Below are 20,289 nucleotides of genomic sequence, written 5' to 3' on the forward strand. Positions count from 1 at the left end.
AATAAGTTTTCTATAATAATGGAGATAATTTCCCAATATTGCTCTGTATATGGGCGAAAATATTTATTAACACCAACGCTATAATGCAGGTGTTTTTATATAGTGATACTTAGGCGCATATCATTTATTTATTTGTTAATACATACAGTAGTACATTACCACAGGTAACCAGGTTTTCTCCAGCAAGGACCTAAAGCAAAGACCTCAGAAAAGCCTGAGAGAGACTGAAAAAAGGCCAATAAATATATAAAATAATAGAACACTAATATACACAATCCTGTCAGATATCACATCCGTTACCATCATGTGTTACATTCTCAGAGACAGCATATTACGTTTGCACATCATTGTTTCTGAGGCAGATAGCGAGCAGCTGTAATGTTCCTATCCTGATTAATAGTTTCATGCAGTGTCAGACAGACAGGCTCCTGCTTATAGACATAGTATACACACATAACAGGTACGTCATAGTGTATGAATAACGCAGGGTCAAAGAGACAGGTTCCTGCTTATAGAAATAGTATACACACATAACAGGTACATCATAGTGTATGAATAACGCAGGGTCAGCGAGACAGGCTCCTGCTTATAGAAATAGTATACACACATTACAGGTACGTCATAGTGTATGAATAACGCAGGGTCAGAGAGACAGGCTCCTGCTTATAGAAATAGTATACACACATAACAGGTACGTCATAGTGTATGAATAACGCAGGGTCAGAGAGACAGGCTCCTGCTTATAGACATAGTATACACACATAACAGGTACGTCATAGTGTATGAATAACTCAGGGTCAGAGAAACAGGCTCCTGCTTATAGACATAGTATACACACATAACAGGTACGTCATAGTGTATGAATAACGCAGGGTCAGAGAGACAGGCTCCTGCTTATAGACATAGTATACACACATAACAGGTACGTCATAGTGTATGAATAACGCAGGGTCAGAGAGACAGTCTCCTTCTTATAGACATAGTATACACACATAACAGGTACGTCATAGTGTATGAATAACGCAGGGTCAGAGAGACAGGCTTCTGCTTATAGAAATAGTATACACACATAACAGGTACGTCATAGTGTATGAATAACGCAGGGTCAGCGAGACAGGTTCCTGCTTATAGAAATAGTATACACACATTACAGGTACGTCATAGTGTATGAATAACGCAGGGTCAGAGAGACAGGTTCCTGCTTATAGACATAGTATACACACATAACAGGTACGTCATAGTGTATGAATAATGCAGTGTCAGAGAGACAGGCTCCTGCTTATAGACATAGTATATACACATAACAGGTACGTCATAGTGTATGAATAACGCAGAGTCAGAGAGACAGTCTCCTTCTTATAGACATAGTATACACACATAACAGGTACGTCATAGTGTATGAATAACGCAGGGTCAGAGAGACAGGCTCCTGCTTATAGACATAGTATACACACATAACAGGTACGTCATAGTGTATGAATAACGCAGGGTCAGAGAGACAGGCTCCTGCTTATAGACATAGTATACACACATAACAGGTACGTCATAGTGTATGAATAACGCAGGGTCAGAGAGACAGGCTCCTGCTTATAGACATAGTATACACACATAACAGGTACGTCATAGTGTATGAATAACGCAGGGTCAGAGAGACAGGTTCCTGCTTATAGACATAGTATACACACATAACAGGTACGTCATAGTGTATGAATAACGCAGGGTCAGAGAGACAGGTTCCTGCTTATAGACATAGTATACACACATTACAGGTGCGTCATAGTGTATGAATACAGCAGTGTCAGAGAGACAGGCTCCTGCTTATAGACGTAGTATACACACATGACAGGTACATCATAGTGTATGAATAACGCAGGGTCAGAGAGACAGGCTCCTGCTTATAGACATAGTATACACACATAACAGGTACGTCATAGTGTATGAATAACGCAGGGTCAGAGAGACAGGCTCCTGCTTATAGACATAGTATACACACATAACAGGTACGTCATAGTGTATGAATAACGCAGGGTCAGAGAGACAGGTTCCTGCTTATAGACATAGTATACACACATAACAGGTACGTCATAGTGTATGAATAACGCAGGGTCAGAGAGACAGGCTCCTGCTTATAGACATAGTATACACACATAACAGGTACGTCATAGTGTATGAATAATGCAGTGTCAGAGAGACAGGCTCCTGCTTATAGAAATAGTATACACACATAACAGGTACGTCATAGTGTATGAATAACGCAGGGTCAGAGAGACAGGCTCCTGCTTATAGACGTAGTATACACACATGACAGGTACATCATTGTGTGAATAACGCAGGGTCAGAGAGACAGGCTCCTGCTTATAGACATAGTATACACACATAACAGGTACGTCATAGTGTATGAATACAGCAGTGTCAGAGAGACAGGCTCCTGCTTATAGACGTAGTATACACACATGACAGGTACATCATAGTGTATGAATAACGCAGGGTCAGAGAGACAGGCTCCTGCTTATAGACATAGTATACACACATAACAGGTACGTCATAGTGTATGAATAACGCAGTGTCAGAGAGACAGGTTCCTGCTTATAGACATAGTATACACACATAACAGGTACGTCATAGTATATGAATACAGCAGGGTCAGAGAGACAGGCTTCTGCTTATAGACATAGTATACACACATAACAGGTACGTCATAGTGTATGAATAACGCAGGGTCAGAGAGACAGGCTCCTGCTTATAGACATAGTATACACACATAACAGGTACGTCATAGTGTATGAATAACGCAGGGTCAGAGAGACAGGCTCCTGCTTATAGAAATAGTATACACACATAACAGGTACGTCATAGTGTATGAATAACGCAGGGTCAGAGAGACAGGTTCCTGCTTATAGACATAGTATACACACATAACAGGTACGTCATAGTGTATGAATAACGCAGGGTCAGAGAGACAGGTTCCTGCTTATAGACATAGTATACACACATAACAGGTACATCATAGTGTATGAATAACTCAGGGTCAGAGAGACAGGTTCCTGCTTATAGACATAGTATATACACATAACAGGTACGTCATAGTGTATGAATAACGCAGGGTCAGAGAGACAGGTTCCTGCTTATAGACATAGTATACACACATAACAGGTACATCATAGTGTATGAATAATGCAGTGTCAGAGAGACAGGCTCCTGCTTATAGAAATAGTATACACACATAACAGGTACGTCATAGTGTATGAATAACGCAGGGTCAGAGAGACAGGCTCCTGCTTATAGACGTAGTATACACACATGACAGGTACATCATAGTGTATGAATAACGCAGGGTCAGAGAGACAGGTTCCTGCTTATAGACATAGTATACACACATGACAGGTACGTCATAGTGTATGAATACAGCAGTGTCAGAGAGACAGGCTCCTGCTTATAGACGTAGTATACACACATGACAGGTACATCATAGTGTATGAATAACGCAGGGTCAGAGAGACAGGTTCCTGCTTATAGACATAGTATATACACATAACAGGTACGTCATAGTGTATGAATAACGCAGGGTCAGAGAGACAGGCTCCTGCTTATAGACATAGTATACACACATAACAGGTACGTCATAGTGTATGAATAACGCAGGGTCAGAGAGACAGGTTCCTGCTTATAGACATAGTATACACACATAACAGGTACGTCATAGTGTATAGCTTGATGCAGTGACATGTTTTCAGGTCTCAAGAGATCTCAGATTTTTCCATATCCTGTAATGACAGCAGTGGTGATTGTAGTATTATTCCATATAATTGGTAATCTCATACAGCTTCAGAAGCACAACGTCCTGCTTTATTATAAATGAATGTATGCATGTCAGGTTTGTCACATTGTACGGTAAACAACACCACCGATAACGCCATAATTTAGCAACCCGATACAGTGGTCTCAGTAGTATCAGGTTTTGTCATATCATATAAATAGAAGAACAACCACAGACATATACAGTATTTCCATCTGATCAGCAGCCTGATATTCTGGCAGCGATACAAAAAGAGCCAGTAACAGTATTATTCCTATACACCTAATAGCTTCATGCGGAATGATTCTAGGATTGCCAGCAGTAGTGTTATTCCATATACTAAGTAGCCTGATATCCTCACAAAGATACAGGGGTCTATTTACTAAGTAGTGTTAGGAGACAGAGGGGGTCATTCAGACCCGCTCGCGAGCGGCAGTACGCTCGCAAGCGGGTCGATGTTCCCCACTGCGCATGCACACGACGGAGGGAGCTCCATCGTGCGCATGCGCGAGACCCGGGGAGCGACGGGCTTTCCATCGCTCCAGGTCTCGCACCAAAGGGGGCGTGCTGTCGATGATGATTGACAGCACGCCCCCTTTGGTGGGGGTGCCGGGGGCGTGCCTGCCAGACGGAGGCGTTCCCATGGGAACGCCTACCGTCTGAAGCCGGCCCCACTGACATCACTAGTGATGTCAGTGGGAGTGATTTTGGCTCTGATAGAGCCAAAATCACTCCAGGTCTTGTGGCAAGGAGACCCTACCGCAGGGGCTCCGTCGCAAGTCCGATAGTCGCGATGGTCAAGACCATCGCGACCATCATCATGGACGCTCGCTATAGCTGTGGGTGGTCACCCACAGCTATACGAGCGTGCAGGAGGCCGCTCCATTTTCATGGAGGAGGGCCCTGATTCAGAGCGAGCTCTCTGGTCAGAGCGTTCAGCTCTGAATCAGGCCCAGAGTGAAAAGTGATAAGAAAGTGATAAGGTGCCAGCCAATCAGCTCCCAACTGTCATCTCACAGGCTGTGTTTGAAAAATGACAGATGGGAGCTGATTGGCTGGTACCTTATCACTTTCTTATAATTTTTCACTCTGTCTCCTCACACAGCTTAGTAAATAGACCCCACAGTGTAGCGTGAGCGTTGGCTTTTACTCATCGTGGAGAAAGAATACCTGACACCTATAATCCAGTTACCTCTGCGTCCTTACCGTGTGGAAACCAGTCCAGAGAACAGGAGGTGGGAGAGTAACTGGTAGGGAGGATAGAAGGGAAAGATAAGAGACCCGCTCCCTCCTCCAACTCTATTGTTCTAAGACATTGCAGGGAGTTAAGATTAAAATGATAGTGTTACTGACACTGCGTTATTCATACACTATGACGTACCTGTTATGTGTATATACTATGTCTATAAGCAGGAGCCTGTCTCTCTGACCCTGCGTTATTCATACACTATGACGTACCTGTTATGTGTATATACTATGTCTATAAGCAGGAACGTGTCTCTCTGACCCTGCGTTATTCATACACTATGACGTACCTGTTATGTGTATATACTATTTCTATAAGCAGGAGCCTGTCTCTCTGACCCTGCGTTATTCATACACTATGACGTACCTGTTATGTGTGTATACTATGTCTATAAGCAGGAACCTGTCTCTCTGACCCTGCGTTATTCATACACTATGACGTACCTGTTATGTGTGTATACTATGTCTATAAGCAGGAGCCTGTCTTTCTGACCCTGCGTTATTCATACACTATGACGTACCTGTTATGTGTATATACTATATCTATAAGCAGGAGCCTGTCTCTCTGACCCTGCGTTATTCATACACTATGACGTACCTGTTATGTGTGTATACTATGTCTATAAGCAGGAGCCTGTCTCTCTGACACTGCGTTATTCATACACTATGACGTACCTGTTATGTGTGTATACTATGTCTATAAGCAGGAGCCTGTCTCTCTGACCCTGCATTATTCATACACTATGACGTACCTGTTATGTGTGTATACTATGTCTATAAGCAGGAACCTGTCTCTCTGACCCTGCGTTATTCATACACTATGACGTACCTGTTATGTGTGTATACTATGTCTATAAGCAGGAGCCTGTCTCTCTGACCCTGCGTTATTCATACACTATGACGTACCTGTTATGTGTATATACTATGTCTATAAGCAGGAGCCTGTCTCTCTGACCCTGCGTTATTCATACACTATGACGTACCTGTTATGTGTATATACTATATCTATAAGCAGGAGCCTGTCTCTCTGACCCTGCGTTATTCATACACTATGACGTACCTGTTATGTGTGTATACTATGTCTATAAGCAGGAGCCTGTCTCTCTGACACTGCGTTATTCATACACTATGACGTACCTGTTATGTGTGTATACTATGTCTATAAGCAGGAACCTGTCTCTCTGACCCTGCGTTATTCATACACTATGACGTACCTGTTATGTGTGTATACTATGTCTATAAGCAGGAACCTGTCTCTCTGACACTGCGTTATTCATACACTATGACGTACCTGTTATGTGTATATACTATATCTATAAGCAGGAGCCTGTCTCTCTGACCCTGCGTTATTCATACACTATGACGTACCTGTTATGTGTGTATACTATGTCTATAAGCAGGAGCCTGTCTCTCTGACCCTGCATTATTCATACACTATGACGTACCTGTTATGTGTGTATACTATGTCTATAAGCAGGAACCTGTCTCTCTGACCCTGCGTTATTCATACACTATGACGTACCTGTTATGTGTGTATACTATGTCTATAAGCAGGAGCCTGTCTCTCTGACCCTGCGTTATTCATACACTATGACGTACCTGTTATGTGTATATACTATGTCTATAAGCAGGAGCCTGTCTCTCTGACCCTGCGTTATTCATACACTATGACGTACCTGTTATGTGTGTATACTATGTCTATAAGCAGGAACCTGTCTCTCTGACCCTGCGTTATTCATACACTATGACGTACCTGTTATGTGTGTATACTATGTCTATAAGCAGGAGCCTGTCTCTCTGACCCTGCGTTATTCATACACTATGACGTACCTGTTATGTGTATATACTATATCTATAAGCAGGAGCCTGTCTCTCTGACCCTGCGTTATTCATACACTATGACGTACCTGTTATGTGTGTATACTATGTCTATAAGCAGGAGCCTGTCTCTCTGACACTGCGTTATTCATACACTATGACGTACCTGTTATGTGTGTATACTATGTCTATAAGCAGGAGCCTGTCTCTCTGACCCTGCGTTATTCATACACTATGACGTACCTGTTATGTGTATATACTATATCTATAAGCAGGAGCCTGTCTCTCTGACCCTGCGTTATTCATACACTATGACGTACCTGTTATGTGTGTATACTATGTCTATAAGCAGGAGCCTGTCTCTCTGACACTGCGTTATTCATACACTATGACGTACCTGTTATGTGTGTATACTATGTCTATAAGCAGGAGCCTGTCTCTCTGACCCTGCGTTATTCATACACTATGACGTACCTGTTATGTGTGTATACTATGTCTATAAGCAGGAACCTGTCTCTCTGACCCTGCGTTATTCATACACTATGACGTACCTGTTATGTGTGTATACTATGGCTATAAGCAGGAACCTGTCTCTCTGACACTGCGTTATTCATACACTATGACGTACCTGTTATGTGTATATACTATATCTATAAGCAGGAGCCTGTCTCTCTGACCCTGCGTTATTCATACACTATGACGTACCTGTTATGTGTGTATACTATGTCTATAAGCAGGAGCCTGTCTCTCTGACACTGCGTTATTCATACACTATGACGTACCTGTTATGTGTGTATACTATGTCTATAAGCAGGAGCCTGTCTCTCTGACCCTGCGTTATTCATACACTATGACGTACCTGTTATGTGTGTATACTATGTCTATAAGCAGGAACCTGTCTCTCTGACCCTGCGTTATTCATACACTATGACGTACCTATTATGTGTGTATACTATGTCTATAAGCAGGAACCTGTCTCTCTGACACTGCATGAAACTATTAATCAGGATAGGAACATTACAGCTGCTCGCTATCTGCCTCAGAAACAATGATGTGCAAACGTAATATGCTGTCTCTAAGAATGTAACACATGATGGTAACGGATGTGATATCTGACAGGATTGTGTATATTAGTGTTCTATTATTTTATATATTTATTGGCCTTTTTTCAGTCTCTCTCAGGCTTTTCTGAGGTCTTTGCTGTTTGTCCTTGCTGAAGAAAACCTGGTTACCTGTGGTAATGTACTACTGTATGTATTAACAAATAAATAAATGATATGCGCCTAAGTATCACTATATAAGAACACCTGCATTATAGCGTTGGTGTTAATAAATATTTTCGCCCATTTACAGAGCAATATTGGGAAATTATCTCCATTATTATAGAAAACTTATTTGCTTAATTGTTTTGTTTTTTGTTTTTTTAAGGAGGATACTGATAAGGCCTCTGTGTGTCTTTTTGATCGCCAGAAAGACGATTATACATTTTTTCACTTTTCTATTATAATGTATACCTAATAAAAATAACATTTTAAACAAAATGACAAATAAGAGAGCCCCCAAAAAGAGGTTTTTACATTATTAAATATCGCAATCTGCACTGTTACCTTAATTAATAATATTTAAATATTACAGTGTACAGAAGTCCAGAGCGTCATAAAGATAAGTGACTGGTTTCCAGTCTACTTGGTAATAGAAAAGTTCTATACAGATGGGGTGATTTAAACATAAGTGAGTGCTTGGCGATTTGAGCTTTTTACCTCAGAAGCAATGTCAGAATACTGATATACATAATGTAGTACTTCTAATAGAAATACTCTAAAAGTGCAAAAGAATATGCTGCGTTATAAGAGAAACTGTTAATAATAATAATAATAATAATACTGAAATGAAGATCACAATAAGACCACATTTATATTCACCTTACGCTTCATCTAACAAGAAGTAGGATGAATGGATCACAGGTTAGTCCTGAAAGCTTAATAAAGCGATGATTGTATACAGATTGGTCTATCCATGAGAGCACTCCAATGCTCAGATTGGCTACTGATTGGTCTAGCCATGAGAACTTTAGAAATCTGATTGGCTACTGATTGGTCTATCCAACGTTATAAAGCTCTGATTGGATACATTCTGTTTTCGTCTGCCCTGCCACTTTAGAATGTAAGCTCTTACGAGCAGGGCCCTCCTCCCTCTTGTGCTTCTCCCTACTTTACTTTCATCTGCTTCTTACTCCCCACTAGGGCACCTAACACTTGGCTGCTTACGCTCTGCTGCTTATGTGGGTGTTATGGTCGCTAATGTAGCAATGTATATTATCCATGTCCTTGTTCTGCATTCTATTGTATTGTGCTGTAAGCCTTTGGCCACGTAATTGTTTATGTACTGTGTAAGGTGCTGCGGAACACTTGTGGCGCCAGATAAATAAATGATAATAATAATGGCGTTAACGTGGGGAGTGAATGAGAGAACAGAGTTGGGGATGATTCACAGACAGCAGACTTGGGGCATAGAAGAGAGGGTGATACTATTAACAGAGAGACATGGGAAGAGCTGGAGGGGGATTAGTTCTGTCTTGGCCATGTTAAGTTTCAGGAATCGATGGTGTTGATGGTGGGAGAGAGGTCAGGGGAGGAGAGGATGTTCTCATACACTAATTGGCTGCAGGTTGGTCCAGTCCTGTGCGTGCCTTGTGACATAGTCCTCTCACCTCTTTCTTCTCTTCCTCCTCACCACCTGTCTCTTCTTCATCCACGTACCGGAACGAGTCCCGTTTATCCCCAGACACGGCAGACCTCTGACCTTTGTACGGGGGCGAAGCCATACGCAATCGTCTCTCTCTACTTAGGACTCTGTCCAGCAAAGCCATAATCTCTGTTCTCTCAACTGACCCCAGAAGAACCATACACTCTGCAAGAAAGGAACGTCTCTTAGGCGGGTGGGCAACAAAGACCCTGACCCATTTACTTTTATATATACATGTGTGATTCTATGGATGGAGAACTGTTGCATGCCCAAGCACTGTATGGCTGCCATGGCTTGCTGGAACCAGTAGTACCACATATGCCAATGCTATCTTTTTACTTTAAAACACATTTTTACCCTAACCCATGCTGAACAGGTTGGGGTGCGTCTCGTTGTTACAGTGTGACAAGCTGAGACTGGCACTGCCTGGAGCTGGCTGTGGCTTTGGCAGGGGACCCCATGCTGTTCACCCTCTGGCATTAATGACAATCAGACCAGGCTATAGGCGTGATGTACTAAGGTCTAAAATGCAGTAAACCCCCCCAAAAAATTTACTTTACGGGGGTTTTATCGCATTTCTCATGTACCATAGTCCGGAATACGATACATTCTGGAGTTTTACCCGGTGGGTAACGCCATCTTTATATGGCGATACCCAGTAGAAGCCTATGGGCTTCTTTTCGCGATGCCCGCATGGCACGCCTCCAAATAACGTCAGGCTGGGGGGAGCCTCACTAGCTGGCCTTCCCCCAGCCCTCTCTCGTCACTGAATGGATGCCGCGAGCATGTGCGCAGCATCCATTCAGACTCCGAGGTTCCGGCGCCACTGCACAGTTGCGGCGGTGGGGGACCCCAACCTCCCGATTTTACCACCCGCGGGCCACGCAGTACTGTCCCGCTGAAATCGGGATGTTGGGGAGGGGTGGGCCCTCTATGGGTGGCACCCCTGTGCGACCGCACTGGTCGAACACCCCTAGAGCCGGCCCTGCACATACCAGCGATATTATCGCCAGTATGTGCCCAATAATAGGCGGTATGTACGGATGCGAAGTTTAGTACATTCCTCTTCTATGAGCATTGGTGGTTCACTAACTTTTGCGGAGGGACGTGCAGGTTTTCTATTTTTTGTTTATTGAATTAGATTTTGTTAACACTGCAGAGATCTGGGCTGTTGTACCACAAATAGGTTAATACACCCTTAATTTACTGGGCCTGTGGCGTAATTTTGCGCACGCAGGTCCAGGTGTGTCGCATTCCAGATTTTGGTACATATGAGAAATGCGGTAAAACCCCTGAAAACTGCATTTTTGACCTTATTACATTCCACCTATATAATATAACATATAATATAACATAAAAATTACCAATTAAGTTGGCAAACACCAGAATTTGAACCATGGATGTTTGGTTGTCTTACCTGCTGACTCCACTAGGGGCAAAGATTTGTGCGTGCAATTCCTCAGGACATCAAGGAGGTCTTTATAAGTGCAGTGGGATGATATATAGCAGACGTCCCGCACCATAATATCCTCCACAAAGATGTTGTACTTGCTATAAGAGCAAAGGACAGGTTTACACAGGAACAGGGGTATTTATGCCATGCAACAAAGGATAATCACACTCATGTACAAAAAGTAAAGTGATATCTTTTGTGGATGCCGTTACTACAGACAGTGGGCCTGATTCAGAGCCGAACGCTCTGACCAGAGCGCTCGCTCTGAATCAGGGCCCTCCTCCATGAAAATGGAGCGTCCTCCTGGATGCTCGCATAGCTGTGGGTGACCACCCACAGCTTATGCGAGCGTCCATGATGATGGTCGCGATGGTCAAGACCATCGCGACCATCGGGCTTGCGACAGAGACCCTGCTGTAGGGTCTCGCTGCCGCAAGCCCTGGAGTGATTTTGGCTCTATCAGAGCCAAAATCACTGCCACTGACATCACTAGTGATGTCAGTGGGGCCGGCTTCAGACAGTAGGCGTCCCCAATCAACATCGACAGCACGCCCCCTTTGGTGCGAGACCCGGAGCGATGGAGAGCCCATCGCTATCCGGGTCTCGCGCATGCACGCGACTGAGCTCCCTCCGTCATGCGCATGCGCAGTGGGGCAACATCGACCCGCTTGTGAGCGTCCTGCGCTCGCGAGTGGGTCTGAATGACCCCCAGAGTCCTGCTGGGTACAACAGCGCAGGACTCAGCTGGGCGTAAAAGCCTCCATGAGAGTACCTGGAAGAAGATGAGCAGTTGGTTAGGAGACCAGAGGGCCATGAATGAGTCAGGACACTACGAGAAGGGTCAAACTCGCGTTTCGCCATGTGCGAGGTTTGTTCACTGAAAGATACCACTTTACTTTCCTCCATATGGCTGGGTCTCTGGTGGGGTACTCTCATCCTGCGTTCACTGCTGTACAGCATCCACAGGAAAGCAGAAGCCCCCTTCATGTTTCCCAACCATATACTTTAACTTCAACTTTGCAGATAATTACTCTTTAGCAGACTGGTGTGTTTTTCTCATTTGTAATCCTAGGACAATTACACCTTTAGGGGGAACTTCATATTTGTGGGTTCCCCCCGAAAATGGGTGTTTTGGGGGATAATCTGCAAATATTATTTGTGAAATAGGCCAGTAAGTGTCTTGTACCAGAAAAAAAGATATATTTGCAAGTTTACCTAACCTGAAAAATACTCATAGTTCTGTCACAATTTTGCACCCACCACAATTGCCCTTACTCTATTACATGTGCTTCCAGTACACATAACAGTGGCATAAAGCAAAATCTATAACTGCGGATATGCATTTTTGCAGCATCATAATAACTATTAGTGCACTTGACAAAAAGTTTAAAAAAACTTTTTTTAAATGAATTAAAGTGTCTGTGTAAGATTCTTGCAATATTGCATGTTAAGCAGTTTTCCCTCACATCATCGCATATCTCGCAGAAGATACCACGGAGTATTTATAGATGCAGATGAAATAATTCCTGGCATGCGGAACGCCTGGGACCCATCTAATTAACGGATGTATGTCCCTCAGAGGCACACTTCTAGAATAACTACTTTTTAGAAAATCAGACAAGGCTGTGAGTGACAGGCGTGCTGTAATAAATCCTTCTTTCTTGTGGGTATACATTGTGTGACAGCAGCCTAGTTACATTTCAATCATTGTGGCCTCTCTTACAGCACAACGTCAGACAGAATCTTACTATTGAGCATATAGAAAATAGCTGGACCCACGCTGCCTGGTGCGGGCAATTATCCAGATCAGTGCAGACATTAGTTGTTTCCTGATAATGATACTGGATACAGACTGTGACGTATAAATGAGACTGTGCTCAGGAATGGCTACATTAATAAAAGTATTAAAAACAACAGCCTGGAGGAAACGGCAAGTTCCAGGCGATACCTGAGTGGGGTCCATATCTACATTTAGGGGCTTATTCATTACCGGCGATGGATACTACTACAAAATGCAGCCGTCCCCGCGATACTCGCCACAGATGATTCCACCATTAGTTAGTAGCAGCGGGATTGTACACGGCTGGGACCGACCTAGCAGTGTTTGTGCACATGCATGACCTGGCTTTACACATGCACGCTACCGGATGGGATGCCGACCCGGAGGGGGAGGGAGCTGAACGGATCCCTCTTCGCAAACCCAAACCTCCATCCCGCAGGAAGAAGAGAGGCTCGGGGATCCGCAGGTGTCATAGGTTCCCAAAGGCAAACTTTCAGTTTCTGGAGTTTGCTGAACACTGAATGGTCACATCGGGCCCCTGATAATGAATGACCCATTACTGCGGAAGCGTGTAACAGGCCCCTTAGTGGTCATGTGTAGGCCTGTTAGTCTTACTGATCATGTGGGGTCGGGATGCACTAAAGCAAGAAATGTGGTCAAACTCCGAAAATGCTGTTTTCAGGCGTTTGATTGCATCTCTCATATGCACCAGGCCTTGGCGTGTGATGCCATCCGGGGCCTGGCTACAGTAAGTAATGCCATCTTCTGACGACATTACCCTATTGAAGCCTATGGGCTTCTTTTCGCAGAGTGCTGTGAAAGGGACCCAATCAAATGCCTCCCAGCACCTCCCGCGGCACGTGCCTCCTTCTGCGCATGCGCAGAATGACAACAGAGGGACTTCTGGGTCATAGACCGGGAAATCCCTCATTCGCAAAGGACAGCGCTTACCGAGAGAGATGTCCGCTGGGTTTTAGTTCATGCATACCGGAGTAACTACGCATACATGCGGAGAGCGGCGGGATACCATTCTGTGTGCGCTTTCTTCCTATTTCCTTGCTCATCATCCTATCAGACAGATCTATAACCAGAATCAGGAGAAGCGAGGGAAGACGGAGAAGCAGCGCACGTGGCTGCCGTTACAAAGTGGATGAAAGAGCCGGGACGTCGAAAATAGAGATGGGTCTATGTTTTCCTGTCCATGCTCCGACATCCAACTTCCTAACATGGCTGTGTGCGCTCTGCGGGTATCACAACATACAGTTCTCCGCCCGTCACCTGTGACACACGGGATGGTGGATACTTTCCCATGATAACGGTGGTAGATGACCAGAAGAGTACAGATATACGTAGTGACCAGGGGAGTTTTCTAGAGAGGAGGGGGCCTGTGTACAGTCTCCGACACGGGCCCCCTCCTCTCTATCCGGCGGCCGGCAGCGTACTGAGCTGTGCGCGGCCAGCGCCGGAGTTATAGACTCTGGGCACTATAGAGCGCCCAGAGTCTACAGAGTATGCACAGGTCACTGCGGTGGCCATTTTCCCTGTACTGAGCATGCGCAAACGACAGGAAAATGGCCACGGCACCCATTTTCCAGTCGTTTTTTACAGCGCCGGACCCCCGCACCGACGTGGGAATCTGGAGAGGTATGTAATACTGTGGGTACAGAGTGTGCGGTGCAGGGCCCCCCTGGACTCAGGGGCCCATGTTCCCCGCACACCCTGCACCCATTATAGATACGCCCCTGGTAGTGACTGAGGGCCTGATTACGAGTATCACGGGAAACAGTAGCAGTTGTGACAGTCTACATTTACTCAGAATGGGCGACGCCATGGCCAGGAAATCTGAGTCAGGAAGACGCAGACCCTAGCAACGCCTACAACACAGAGGCGACACCCCCCATTTTGTAGAACGTTCCCTGTGGGGCACTGCGAGCGAGAAAGCAAATCAGGATCTGCACATGCGCAGTGTGAACCCCTGCGCATCCGCAGATCAAAAAACATTGCGGTATTGCCAAAAACATCTGAATACCGTAATACCGCGAGTCACGCCCTGAGATGAAATAGAGGTCTGTAAATAGAAATGGTCGCTGCTGGGCTGTTATTACCCGGGTATAATCGGGAAACCGGCTTCCCGACTGTCATATCCTGGCGAGGGATGAAATGCCGGGCGTCTAGATGTAGACGCCTGGCATTTCCCCGACGCTGGGAGACCGGTCCCGATCGAAGCGATGCCGGGCGCCGCGACCGGACAGCCGTGGGGGGAGAGGGTTAGGTTTAGGCCTCCCGGGGGGCACTTAGGGCTAGGCACCCCCCCCGGGAGGGTTAGGCTAGAGGGAGGGAGGGTTAGGCACCCCCCCGGGGGGTGGACTTAGGGCTAGGCACCCCCCTCGGGAGGGTTAGGGTTAGGCTAGAGGGAGGGAGGGTTAGGCACCCCCCCGGCTGGCAGTATTTCATACCGATTCCAATTACCCGTTAGACTGTAGAGCTGTGGAATCTGGAAATTATAATGTTAAAAATTAGATTTCGGTACTTTGCTGGTAGTTCATAGGGGGACACTGGCACATCATGGGGAACAGAGAGCAGTTCATGTTCACTTTATATTGTAAATGTAACAGGAAAAAGCAAACGCTCTCCCCCCTCTATACCCCAGAGGCTGCTGGGAACTTCAGTTTTGTCTAACAAAGCCCCAAAGGACAGAGCAGAAGGTACAGAGCAAGGCAGAGGAGAAAAATAACACTATAACCAGAACACTCAGCCTACGGAGGAGAATAGGGAAAGAGACATTGCACAAGGGCACAACACAAACAAAGGGCCTCATTCATTACACATCGCTACTGCGATAGCGGCTGCGATTACACACACAGGTCTGCTGAGAGAATATGCTAATGAATGCAATTGCAAAGACGTCACACAGCCATGACAGAGACGCCCACTGCCGCTATCTGACATCCGTAACACCCCGCAGACCTGCGTATACATCGGGAACATCGAGCAACATCGGCCCCTCACCCACAATTACAACAGGTCTGATCTTACTCAGAAATTGATAACCTCGTCGCACGCAGTGAGTACTCGGGCTGCGTATGCCGTCGCAGTGGCTAATTTATGCACGCCCATGAAACGTCGTTCAAACGGACAATCACGCCTATGTTTCTCCAACCTCTTCCCCCGTCACCACCCCCAAACGCTGACGTCTCGTCCCTTGATCTGCGATGGCTTTATATCTGCCAACTCACGCACTCGCTCTGCGATGCACGTGCACTTGCAGTACGCACCATCGGACGTGGACGCAGTGCCTATATTTACGCAGATTGAGCAATTGTTAGCCATTGCGCATGTGTTTAAATAATTGCTTTGCAGTTCCGCTGACACAGAGGATTAATTTGCAAAGTGCAGTGTTTGGTGGAGGTAACGAGGGGGGGGGGGCGGGTTAGAGAAACGCAGGCGCGTCACACCATTTAAACACTGTTTTCTGGGCGTCCATAGCCCCTGCGTACTTGCTGACAGCCGAGAGGGGTTATAAAGAGAGGAGGGAGCCCGTGTGCATTCCCCTTCCGGGGCCTCCTCCTCTCTCCAGCAGACGCAGTAGACTTTGGGCACTAGTCTGAGCCCAGGGACTACTGCGCATGTGGCCGGAAAAATGGCGCAGTCACCATTTTCCCGGTGATTTCCTCACTGCGCATGCACAAAACACGGGACCTCGGAGAGGTAAGTATTAGAAAATATGGGTCCAGGTTATTCGGTGTGGGTCCCCCTGGTCACAGGGGCCCGTGTGCACCGCCCACCCTGCGCTATTATAAATACGCCCCTGTGTCTGCGTGTCTGGAGACCCGCTATGTCTGCGATGGACCTGCAGCTGCGATGGCATTTCTGTCCACAATTGAATCAGGGCCTATGAGAGCAGTCTGTAACGTAATTACAAAGATCCCGTTTTCTCAGCCTGGCACTGGGGGAGCATTGGAAGTACCACAGAGACTTGGTGGTTGCCTTGCACCACTGCTCACTATAGGCCACGTGCAGTGCCACACAGGAGGCTCCCACCCACCTGGAGGAATGTGAACTCACCAGTACAGAAATGAGCAGTTGTGTCTCTAGATAAACATGAGGAATTACCAAATTACCGGCCCCTCCTATGGACAACCACCCACAGTGCCCTGACAATAAACAGTGCCCTCATGGTAACATCTGGTGTCAGGCGCCTCCTGCTGCATTTTAGATGCTTGTGGGCGGCTTTGCGATTCCGTCCCCTGCTGAATCACGCCCTATGACATCGCATGAGAACACATGACATCATATGACATCGCATGACAGCACATGACAGCGCATGACAACACATGACAACACATGACAACACATGACAACACATGACAGCACATGACAGCACATGACAACGCATGACAACGCATGACAGCACATGACAACGCATGACAGCGCATGACAGCGCATGACAGCTAGGCTACTCTTAATGGGGCCTACACACAGACCAATTGGATCCTTCTATACAAAGTCAAAATTTTTAATAATTTCAGTCTACCACCGAGAATTGAGCGGTTCCCCTGCGCTGTATAGGGCGCCCCCTTTGGTCACTATTAGCCCTGACCAGCTCTTACGCCAGATGGAATTAGGGGTGATAGGTGAGAGGCTGTGACCCTGGCTTTCTCTCCTCCCCATTTTATATTTTTAGTTATTAATATTGCTGACTTCCTTTGGAATCGGTATGAAATCCCGGCAGCGGTAGCCCGACATCAGCAGAGTTCCCGGCAGCGGAAGCCCGACAGCACTGGAAATCCCGATCGTGGATAGGTAAGTATTGTCTAACCTAACCTAACTCCCCTAACCCTAAACCTCCTTAGGGGTGCCTAACCCTAACCTCCCCCCCAAGTGCCTAACCCTAATCCCCCCTCTAAGTGCCTAACCCTAACCACCCCCTTCCCTGCTGCCTAAACCTAGGTCCCCCGGGGGGGTGCCTAACCCTAAGTCCCCCCCGGGTGGCCTAAACCTAACCCTCCCCCCCTGCGGCATACATCTAGACGCCCGGCATTTCACCCTCGCCGGGTTATGACAGTCGGGAAGCCGGCTGCCGGTATTAAGGTAGCCGGCTTCCCGATTGCATACCCTTCCTTTGTATGCTGGATGCATTAGGGGAGATGTACCAAGTCTTGGGGAGTGATAAAGTGTAGAAGTGGCCCAAATCTTCCAATCAGCTTATGTCCACTTTATCTCCCTCCAAGGTTTGGTACACTTCCCCCTGTATGTGAGATGTAGCCTCGTGTTCCTTCCCAATTCAAGACTTGTGTTATTCTTCTCCAGTATTATGGTCCATTTATTCATGAGGTATTTGCCTGCAGTACATTGGTAGCTCATATATACGAGTTTGTGTATTTCTGCTAGTGTATATTCTACTCCTATATGTTCTCTCTCTTATTTATATTATACACGCGTTACAATGGGAAGCCCGGCTTTACCGCGCCACCGGATTTCTGTTGTTCTCTTGATTTGAGAACGCTATAAATCTTTGATTGCGATGCCAGTGTGTACACGACCCCCAGGACGGGGACGCCCGGCTCTCACCTCACATGGCACGAGGACAGGTCCGGCAGGTACGGCAATCTCTTCGTTTGGATGATGGAGTCGTACAGACTGGGCTGCAGGTTCTGAGCCACCACGTTTGCCATGATGACGGAGATCAGCATCGGGAGGATGTGAGAAATCTGACCCGTCAACTCAAAGCAGATGACGGCGGTGGAGACGGTGTGCGTGACAGCGCCCGTGAGAGCAGCCGCACCTGGAAGACAGATGAGGAGAACGGACAGCTCAGCACCAACACGGGAAAAGCGGCGTAAGGACATATCACTGACACTCTGACACCATACATAGCGCGCTATTTATTATCATTATATTTACTAAAATAAAGTGATAAAGGCGGTTTTGTGTTATCACACCCTTTTCACATTATTTTAGTATCACCTACAGTTACTAAATGGCAATTCGTAAAATTCTACTCCAACCCCTAACTATCACTTATATTTAGTAATCAGATCGCATTTCCCATAATTGTAATGGGAAATGTGATCTGTCTGGTAGTTACTAAAAATAAAATTGTGAAAAAATACTGGGGAAAGACCTGTGATAATAACGTCACCTGGAGGTGGCGTTATCCAGGGTCTCCCCCGGTTACCGGGCTCCTGCTCTAATGGGCAGAGCAGAGCCCGGAGCCGGCCCCAGTGATCAGCTCTGTGGTCTAAGCAGACCCCACACTGATCACTGCTAAAAGAAAAAAAAAATATATATATCCATGGACCGGTGACCGGGGCTCCGTTGAGGTCCTCCCTCCGGTCAGCTGGTCTCCCATCCTGCACTGGGGCCCGGTCAGCTGACTGGGTCCCAGTGCAGGATGGGAGATCAGCTGACCAGAGCCACGGAGGACATCACCGGAACCCCGATCACCGGAGGTATGTGCAATTAAGGGAGGGGGGGAGTCGCGATCACAGGGGGGCAGGGCTTAGCGGCAAGGGTGGGGCAATGCAAATTCAGTCGGTAATATCACACTACAATCTGCATTCCAAATGCGGATTGTAGTAAATAGAGCCCATAGAAGTTTAACTAAATGGGAGAGTGAGATTAAAATATTATTTACTATAAACCAACAAATACTTCTATAGCTTCTACTGCACAGTGACGTCTCAGTACAGCTCTGTACAAAGGTGATTACAGGTTATTTGCTATACAGGTTTGAATCACCAACTAGAGAGAAACTATTCACATTTCCATGCACAGTATGCAATAAAATATGTAATAGAAAGAGAATATGCATCTCAATATATACATATATAGCAGCACCTTAAGTTTTCTTTGTTAGTTATGTGCACTTTGCGTTTTGCACATCGCATCTAAGATTACCGCTGTTTGTCCCAGCATCGCTCTCACCATCTTCAGCAAAGCCTTCCAGGCACTGCCGGGTCCCCGTGTCATGCACATGCGCAAGACGGACCGACGTGCCAGCAGCCGAGCGGAGGACCTCGCTGGCGAGGATGACTTCCCGGGCCCTCGCCGGAAGGGATAACTATTGATGAATACCACTGGCCTATTCCTTTGTATCACTGTGATACTAAACAAAAAATGCAGCTGGTATATAAGTTCATTCATAAATGGGGCTTGTGTTTAAAAATGACAGCTAGGAGCTGATTGGTTGGTAGTTTATTATTCTCCAATGTCTCACTTTTCCAGAGCTTAGTACATCTCCCCCTTTATGTATTTATGATGTATGGTTGCAAGTTTTTGAATAAAACGAAGCCTTTTATGACTGAGGGGCCTATTCATCAACACTAAAATAACGTTTTTAAGGACATTTTCCTTAAATAACGTTATTTTGGTATTCATGAACAGACTTAGCACAGGAGATATCACAGATATCTCCTTGCTAAGTTCCCCTGCGTTAATTTCCACTCTCCC

At 46.0% G+C, this 20,289-nt stretch overlaps 1 protein-coding gene across 3 annotated transcripts in view; it reads right to left on the minus strand.

Annotated features, from left to right (window-relative positions):
- The window catches only part of CLCN1 (chloride voltage-gated channel 1), a 257,489-nt gene that overhangs the window by 15,196 nt on the left and 222,004 nt on the right, over window positions 1-20,289 (minus strand). For all 3 annotated transcript variants that reach the window (XM_088479387.1, XM_088479388.1, XM_088479386.1), the window contains 3 exons: window positions 18,409-18,622; window positions 11,022-11,155; window positions 9,570-9,769 (listed from right to left, as the gene is read on the minus strand). In XM_088479387.1, the coding sequence (XP_088335513.1) occupies window positions 9,570-9,769; window positions 11,022-11,155; window positions 18,409-18,622 (548 nt within the window). The remainder of the gene's footprint in view (window positions 1-9,569; window positions 9,770-11,021; window positions 11,156-18,408; window positions 18,623-20,289) is intronic.

Source organism: Taudactylus pleione, unplaced genomic scaffold (genome assembly GCF_031769625.1).
Source record: "Taudactylus pleione unplaced genomic scaffold, aTauple2 ptg000231l, whole genome shotgun sequence".
Lineage (NCBI taxonomy): Eukaryota > Metazoa > Chordata > Amphibia > Anura > Myobatrachidae > Taudactylus > Taudactylus pleione.